Genomic DNA, 9,291 nt, shown 5'->3' with positions numbered 1-9,291 from the left:
CCTACCCCTTATTCTTAAACTGTGGCCCCTGGTTCTGGACTCCCCCAACATTGGGAACATGTTTCCTGCCTCTAACGTGTCCAACCCCTTAATAATCTTATACGTTTCGATAAGATCTCCTCTCATCCTTGTGTGAGGAGGTGCCATGGAGAAAGAGATGGAACAAAAGATCAGTGGAACGCCTGTCTCTGTTGACCACTGCCCCTCTGCTTCACAGGTTGCATCATGCCGACGTTGAGATCGAGGAAGGTTTCCCAGAACTCGGAGAGCATGCTCTCCTCGCCCTCGGCTTCTGGAGGGAGCAGAGCAGGGTCGCAGTTCTCCAGTCCCTCCTACATCCGTGGAGAGCAAGTGGCGGAGCTGCTAGTTGGACAGGACACAGACTCAGAGTAAGTTGCCGTTTTAGATTTAGATTTTAGATTTAAAGATACAGCGCGGAAACAGGCCCACCGAGTCCGCGCCGCCCAGCGATCCCCGCACATTAACACTGCCCTACACACACTAGGGACAATTTTTACATTTACCCAGTCAATTAACCTACATACCTGTACGTCTTTGGGGTGTGGGAGGAAACCGAAGATCTCGGAGAAAACCCACGCAGGTCACGGGTAGAATGTACAAACTCCGTACAGACGGCGCCCGTAGTCAGGATCGAACCTGAGTCTCCGGCGCTGCATTCGCTGTAAGGCAGCAACTCTACCGCTGCGCCACCATGCCGCCGTTGTGGGAGTGCCCGCCACCATCCTGCACATTAGCTTCCCTGGTGTGATTAGGATTCGGCGCTCTTACCGCTGCGGGCCCGGTTCGAATCCCGGTCTGGGAGACCGGGAGTTTTCGTCCAGTGCAGTGGTGCAGCAGTAGACTTGCTGCTTCACAGCGGCAGAGACCAGCGTTCCATCCCGATTCTGATTCCTGGGATCATTCTTGTAAATCTCCTCTGGACCAGATTCCTCTCATGATTTTCTACACCTCTACATGATAACCCTTATCCTCCTGCTCAAACTCTCCCTACAGCTCAGACCCTCGAGTCCTAGCAAGAGTCCACGTAACAGGTTCTTTGATTTGTATACTACTGTCATTCTGTTCCTCATTACTCTCTAGGCCCTTGCCATTAAACTGTTTGCGGTGTATGACCTAACTTCAATAATGCTCTCAAAATATTCATGTTACATGAATAAAGATTAAATGCCATCTGCCATTGCTCTGTCCAACTTACCAGCTAATCGGTACCTTTCCAAGACTATCCCCTTCAATTCAAAATACAGGTCCACCACTTGTTTTCTGGCAACTGGTGATCCGGCACCTCCTTTAAACCGGACAAAATTACAGGAGCGCGCTTGAAATCCGCCCTGAAAAAGTGGCGCTTCAGCCGGGTAAGGCGGCCTTACCAGCACTTCTGTTGCCGATGGATGGGTGGAATTTGCCCCTCGCGGCAGGGCCTTTGATACTCCTGCCTGGCCGAGCCGGCGGATGCGTTCTCATAGCCGACTTCTGCGTCCGATTGGCAAGTCGAATTTGCTCCCTGGAACTCCCGCCTGGATGCAGTCGGCAGATCTGGTTTCCATCGACCACTTTCCAAGGCCAACTTTGCGTGCCAGTATCTCGGAGGCCTAGGCAGATCGTTCCGGTCCCGTTGGACTCCTCTCGGAGGCTGTGACCTCTGTTGGTGCGGCAAATGGGATAATCCAGCAAGGATCTGGAACCAAGGGTACTGGAAAATCAGTAGTGGATCTGTACCAATTCCTGTGTCATCTGTGTTGTTACTTGCGTTTGTTAATGAAAATCCAAGCAGTGAATGGAAGTTGGAAAAACATGAGATCTGGGTGGGAGAAGAAAGAGTTGCAGAGCAGCAATTAGCAATAAGAAGGTGCTCCCCCGTTGGATCTATTTATAGAATAGAATACTTTATTGTCACATGTGACAAGACACACTGAAATTCTTTGCTTGCGTACCTTGCTCCAGGTATGCCAATAGTCGCCCACAAACTTTCTGGGCCCTCTGAATCTAACACCTGGTAGAACTGCTGCCTCGCCGCATCAGAGATCTGGGTTGAGTCCTGATCTCGTGTGGAGTTTGCACATTCTCCCTGAGGCTGTGTGGGTTTCCACCGACCGGCTTCAATTCCACATCCCAAAGATGTGTGGGTTTGCGGGTTTATTGACCTCTTTAAAATTGCCCCATGGTGTGCAGGGAGTAGATGAGAGAGTGGGATAACATAGAACTGGTGTGAAGGGGTGAACGATGGCCGGCATGGGCCAAGGGGTCTGTTTCTATGCTGCATCTGAATGAAACTTACTTTTCCTCTCGCAGTGATTTATCAAGTGAATCGGAGTCCGATACAGGGAGTGACTTTGAGGAGACGTTGAAGAAAGGCAGGAAGCAATTGCCTACCGTTACACACAGGTCACCGGTAAGTGGGCTGGAGTGGCCCCTTGTTTAATCTGTGGGTTTCAGCAATACCACAATTGTTCCCATCACTATTTGTGGGCGGCACGGTGACATAGCAGTAGAGCTACTACCCAGGGACCTGGGTCCGATCATGACTACAGGTGCTTGTCTGTACAGTGTTTGTACGTTCCCCCTGTGACCTGTGGGTGTTTTCTCCAGGATCTTTGATTTCAAAAGACAATAAACAATAGGTGCAGGAGGAGGCCATTCGGCCCTTTGAGCCAGCACCACCATTCAATGTGATCATAGCTGATTATTCTCAATCAGTACCCCGTTCCTGCCTTCTCCCCATACCCCCTGACTCCGCTATCCTTAAGAGCTCTATCTAGCTCTCTCTTGAAAGCATTCAGAGAACTGGCCTCCACTGCCTTCTGAGGCACAAATCCACAGATTTACAACTCTGACTGAAAAAGTTTTTTCTCGTCTCTGTTCTAAATGGCCTTCCCCTTATTCTTAAACTGTGGCCCCTGGTTCTGGACTCCCCCAACATTGGGAACATTTCCTCCCGCACTCCAAAGATGTACAGGTTTGTAGGTTAACTTGCTTGGTGTAAATGTAAAATAAATGGTCCCTTGTGTGTGTTGGGTAGCGTTAATGTATGGGGATTGCTGGTCGGCGTGGACTCGGTGGGCCAAAGGGCCCTGTTTCTGCTCTGAATCTCTAAACTTATCTAGTGTAAAATGGTGGCATGAGGAGTGAGAGGAAATATATATACATATATATATATATATCGGGAGTTGAGATACAGCAAATTAAATGTGTAAAATGCACTCTTTATTGGGCTAAGCCCTCATGCAGTAATGTTCTCTTGTGTTATTCCTTCATTTCCCATATCAGCATGGCTATTTCATTTCTCATATTGCATTTTTCCCCAAAACTAGACAAAGCTCTGGGAAATCTCTGGATTACAAGAAGATAGCTTGGCTGCTCTTTATTGTCAGCTAACTTAACATCTTTTCTCTGCCCTTCTCCTTCAAGCTGTGAATCCTTTTTGCCATGCTTTCTGCGTTACTTTTCCTATTTTTCACTATCACACCAACTCCATACCCAATTTCCCCTCTCCCCATTACCTGATCGCGCAACTCCTCTGTTTCCCGTGAGCCTTGCCTCTGTCTTGAGAGTTAAGGAGCTCCCCAGCATGGAAATAGGCCCTTCAAGTTTAGTTTATTGAAATATACCGAGGTACAGTGAAAAGCTTTTGTTGCGTGCTAACCAGTCAGCGGAAAGATACATGATTACAATCGAGCCGTCCACAGTGTGCAGATACATGATAAAGGGAGTAATGTTTAGTGCAAGATAAAGTCTGATTAAAGATAGTCTGAGGGTCTCACTGAGGTAGTTAGTAGTTCAGGAACTTTTCTATCCAACTAACTGTCCAGATGTCTTTTAAATGATGTTCTAGTACCTGCCTCAACTACCTCTGGCAGCTCGTACCACATACCCACCACCCTCTGGGGGGAAAGGTGCTTCGCAGGCTTCTATTAAATCTTCCTCGTTTCACCTTAGTGGATTTCCTGAGGTGCAGACTTCGATGAGGAGTATTAATTCATAAACATGGTATTGGGGGTAGGGTACTGACATGGATTGAAAATTGGTTGACAGACAAAAAGCAAAGAGTCGGGATAAATGGGTCCCTTTCAAATGGCAGGCAGTGACTAGTGGGGTACCGCAAGGCTCGGTGCTGGGACCGCAGCTATTTACAATATACATTAATGACTTGGATGAAGGGATTAAAAGTACCATTAGCAAATTTGCAGATGATACAAAGCTGGGTGGTAGTGTGAACTGTGAGGAAGATGCTATGAGGTTGCAGGGTGACTTGGACAGGTTGTGTGAGTGGGCAGATGCATGGCAGATGCAGTTTAATGTGGATAAGTGTGAGGTTATCCACTTTGGTGGTAAGAATAGGAAAGCAGATTATTATCTGGATGGTGTCAAGTTAGGAAAAGGACGTTCAACGAGATCTGGGTGTCCTAGTGCATCAGTCACTGAAAGGAAGCATGCAGGTACAGCAGGCAGTGAAGAAAGCCAATGGAATGTTGGCTTTCATAACAAGAGGAGTTGAGTATAGGAGCAAAGAGGTCAGTGTATAGGGCCCGGGTGAGACCGCACCTGGAGTACTGTGTGCAGTTTTGGTCTCCAAATTTGAGGAAGGATATTCTTGCTATTGAGGGCGTGCAGCTAGGTTGATTCCCGGAATGGCAGGACTGTCACATGTTGAAAGACTGGAGCGACTAGGCTTGTATACACTGGAATTTACAAGGATGAGAGGGGATCTTATCAAAACATATAAGATTATTAAGGGGTTGGACACGTTAGAGGCAGGAAACATGTTCCCAATGTTGGGGGAGTCCAGAACCAGGGGCCACAGTTTAAGAATATGGGGTAGGCCATTTAGAACTGAGATTAGGAAAAACTTTTTCAGTCAGAGAGTTGTAAATCTGTGGAATTCTCTGCCTCAGAGGGAAGTGGAGGCCAATTCTCTGAATGCATTCAAGAGAGAGCTAGATAGAGCTCTTAAGGATAGCGGAGTCAGGGGGTATGGGGAGAAGGCAGGAACGGGGTACTGATTGAGAATGATCAGCCATGATCACATTGAATGGTGGTGCTGGCTCGAAGGGCCGAATGGCCTCCTCCTGCACCTATTGTCTATAAACGGCTGATAATGATCACAATTAATGTCTGAAATCAATTCAAAGATTAATTAATTTAAAAAATGTGAATGAGTTAATCATAATGTACAAATGTTGGGCCACATTTTCCCATCAGCTGAGGTGCCAGGAGCCACCGCTGTTCTTTGCACTAAAACCACACTCGTGTGAATCACTTATCTTCCTGTAGCAGCTCAAATTCCGTTGTGGAATTATGGTATCACATCAATAATTTAACTCGTGATCGTTTTGTTTAAATCTGACTAATTACTAGGGTAGTAAACAACCATTATCCTTCTCTAAACCTGAGTCCAAGACTCAGTCTTTTCACTTATTGGGTATGCTATTAAAAAAAGGATTCTTAATGACTTTAGAATTCTGTACTTTTGTAGCATTTCTGCCCCATTAACTTGCATTGGGACAGAAATGACAAGTTGCTGGAGTAACTCAGCGGGTCAGGCAACATCTCTGGAGGATATGGAAAGGTGATGTTTTGGCTCGGGACCCTTCTGTCATGCAGCGTGGATGAAGGTCCTTCGGCCCAACGTGTCCCATTCACACTAGTCCCACATGCCTGCGTTTGGCCCATATCCCTCTAAACCTGTCCTGTCTATGTACCTGTCTAATTGTTTCTTAAACATTGCAATAGTCCCGCCTTAACTACCTCCTCTGGCAGCTCATTCCATACATGCTCCACTGTTTTTGTGAAAATGTTACCCCTCAGATTCCTATTAAATCTTTTCCCCTTCACCTTAAACTTATTTCCTCCGGTTCTCAATTCTCCTTTGGGTAGATGCAGGCGTTTGCCCGATCTATTCCCCTCATGATTTTGTACACATCTATAAGATCATCCCTTGTCCTCCTGCGCTTGAAGGAATAGAGGCCCAGCCTGCTCAACCTCTCCCTGTAGCTCAGACCATCGAATCCTGGCAACATCCTCCTAAGTCTTCTCTGCACCGTTTCTAACTTGACAATGTCTTTCCTATAACATTGTGCCCAGAACTGAACACAATACTCTACATGCGGCCTCACCAACGTCTTACTGCAACATGACCTCCCAACTTCTATACTCGCACGTCTATACTTGCGTGGATGCTTGAATTCCACTAATATTGCTTATTTTTGCAGATCTCTAATCTCATTCGATACCTTTCGAGTTCCTTTTTTACTTTCTCCTGATTATTTAAAACCCAGAAGTGTAATTCTCCTCCCTTTCTGTTTCTCAGTCTAACCCATCTGACCGTTTACTGATATTTGCAGCACCACACTTTTCTCTTGGCTGCAATAGTTCTTTGCCCAAACTTAATAAAATGTCAAACTTAATCCCTTTTTAATCTCACCTGACAATCCTGCAATGGGGAATGTTGAACTGCAGTTCCTGATGTAGCTAAATATGATAAAATATTTGGTGGGCCCAAACCTCTCCTGCATTGGAAAAGCACCCTCTCCTCCTCCCCTCCCCCCTCCCCCTCCCCTCCCCCCCAGCTCCCTCCCCTCCCCCCCAGCTCCCTCCCCTCCCCCCCAGCTCCCTCCCCTCCCCCCCAGCTCCCTCCCCCCACACTCCATCCCCCTCAATACCCCTTATCCTCCCTCCCTCCCTAGGAGATAGATTTAAACTTTAAAACGCGAATAACTTAAAAAATATAACACCGATTTCAATGAAACTTCCATTAGCACCAAAGGGACGACGGTGTGTAAGGTGGGCCTAAAATTGTCGCACTATCGTGTACCTTTTTGGCTGCAGTTCAGGAACAAACGATAGTTTTAGTGTATAGATATCTGATGTTGCAATTCTGTTTGTCATATTGATGTCTTTGCAGTTGCCGAAGAGGCCGAGACAGGCAATACCTGAGAAGAAAATTGTCGTGAAGAAGATAAATTCTGCCAAACAGAAAGCTAGCCCTGTGCCTGCAAATCTGTCAGTAAATCTGCCAAAGAGTGCCCCACAGGTAAGTTCAACAATTATTGGAGCAGAATTAGGCCATTCGACCCATCAACTTTTTTCCATTCAATCATGGTTGATCTAACTTTCCCTCTCAACCCCATTCTCCTGCCATCTCCCCACAACCCCTGACACCCTTACTAATCAAGAATCTATCTCTGCCTTAAACGTATCCATTGATTTGGCCTTTGCAGCTCTCTGGCAATTAATTCTACAGATTCACCACCCTCTGACTAAAGAAATTCCTCCTCATCTCCTTTCTTAAGGTACGTCTTTTTATTCTGAGGCTGCAGCCTCTGGTCAGAGATTCTCCCATTAATAGAAATACCCTCTCCATATTGGACAGGCAATAGTTGATGGCCTTTGATGAAAAATGTATCTTTCAAAAAAAGAACTGCAGATACTGGTTTATTCCAAAGATAGACGCATGTGGGACATGCTGCTTCTAACCTGTTCCTAGTATTCTGTAGCACTAGATCTTTTAATCGATTTGAACCCTTCCAACTAATTTGCAAATAAATTGATCTATGCTGAAAATGTGAATCTTACAGTTGTGCGTGAACCAGCTAAGTTTTTTTTGGTGTGGTTCCTTAAGAGGCACCACTGCAAAATGTATTCCTGCAGATATTACCCGGCCATTTAGAACGGAGCTGAGGAAAAACCTTTTCACCCAGAGAGTTGTGAATCGGTGAAATTCTCTGCCTCAGAAGGCAGTGGAGGCCAATCCTCTAGATGCTTTGAAGAGAAAGTTAGATAGAGCTCTTAAAGATAGCGGAGTCAAGGGATATGAGGAAGAAGGCAGGAACGGGGCTCTGATTCTGGGTGATTAGCCATGATCACAGTGAATGGCGGTGCTGGCTCGAAGGACCAAATGGCCTCCTCCTGCACCTATTGTCTATTGTCTAGCCTCAGCAGCAGTGAATGCCCTGACCTCGGTGAATACTGAGACTTTACTCTTGGAGGTGCAGGAGGAGCCAGTGTTTCCAGATGGTAAAAGTGCATTTGATGTATTGCATCAACCACTATACGCAAAATAGTAATATGTCCATGTATTTCCTGTCTAAAATCTGAACAAATCCAACCCAGTCAATTACTGTGTAGAAAGGAACTGCAGATGCTGGTTTATACCGAAGATAGACACGTAAACTGCTGTAATAACTCAGCGGGTCAGGCTGCATTTTTGGAGAAAAAGGGTGGGTGACATTTTGGGTCGGAACCCTCTCTCAGTAAAGAAGGGTCCGCCACTCATGCGTGTTCTCCAGAGATGCGGTCTGAACCGCTGAGCTACTCCAGCATGTGTGTCTATCTCAGTCAATTATTACGCAGCCAGCCTACTCTGTTATCAGTGCGGCCATCGACAACAGCTCAATCCTGTGAACGCGTCGGTTTTCTCCGGGTGCTCCGGTTTCCACCCACACTCCAAAGACCTACAGGTTTGTGGGTTAATTAGCATCCGTTAAGTAGAAATTATAAATCCCTAGTGTGTAGGATTGTGTTCGATGGTCCACACGGGCTCAGTGGGCTGAAGGATCAGTTTCTGCACTGTATCTTTGATGTCTAAAAATAATATCATACGTGAATATAGCCTCTGTTAAATCTGCATAATCTCACCTACCCATCTTCTTGTTAGCTCTCCAGGAGACCAAAGCGAGCATTGACCGACAAGGAGAATGATGTGATGTTTACAGACATTGACCAAGACTCCAGTAAGATATCTTTGAGCTCCAGACCATCAAAATCTCTGATGCAGGTGGGTCTTGGAACCTATTGGTGGATGGAAGATGAGCTGTGTGTGGCTTTATGCAATAATAACGTTGAGTTCATTGTACCCAAATCACTCTGGTCAATGTCTCATGAGTGGGTGTTCGATGAACTGCGGTAGGGATGTATTCACAAAATGCTGGAGTAACTCAGCAGGTCAGGCAGCTTCTCAGGAGAGAAGGAATGGGCAACATTTCGGGTCGAGACCCTTCTTCAGACTGATGTCAGGGGGGCGGGACAAAGGAAGGATATAGGTGGAGACAGGAAGACAGTGGGAGATCTGGGAAGGGGGAGGGGAAGAGAGGGACAGAGGAACTATCTAAAGTTGGAGAAGTCGATGTTCATACCGCTGGGCTGCAAGCTGCCCAGGCGAAATATGAGGTGCTGTTCCTCCGATTTCCGGTGGGCCTCACTATGGCACTGGAGGAGGCCCATGACAGAAAGGTCAGACTGGGAGTGGGAGGGGGAGTTGAAGTGCTCAGCCACCGG

General features: G+C 46.6%; 1 protein-coding gene across 1 annotated transcript in view; it reads left to right on the top strand.

The window, feature by feature from the left end:
* Positions 1-225: 225 nt before the first annotated feature.
* Positions 226-9,291, top strand: part of stag3 (STAG3 cohesin complex component) — a 127,847-nt gene continuing 118,781 nt past the window's right edge. The window contains exons 1-4 of the mRNA XM_078428188.1: positions 226-389; positions 2,311-2,410; positions 6,920-7,048; positions 8,672-8,791. Of these exons, the coding sequence (XP_078284314.1) occupies positions 226-389; positions 2,311-2,410; positions 6,920-7,048; positions 8,672-8,791 (513 nt within the window). The remainder of the gene's footprint in view (positions 390-2,310; positions 2,411-6,919; positions 7,049-8,671; positions 8,792-9,291) is intronic.

The sequence above is a fragment of the Rhinoraja longicauda genome, chromosome 34 (genome assembly GCF_053455715.1).
Source record: "Rhinoraja longicauda isolate Sanriku21f chromosome 34, sRhiLon1.1, whole genome shotgun sequence".
Taxonomy (NCBI): Eukaryota; Metazoa; Chordata; class Chondrichthyes; order Rajiformes; family Arhynchobatidae; genus Rhinoraja; species Rhinoraja longicauda.
This window is presented reverse-complemented; position numbering and strand designations above follow the sequence as displayed.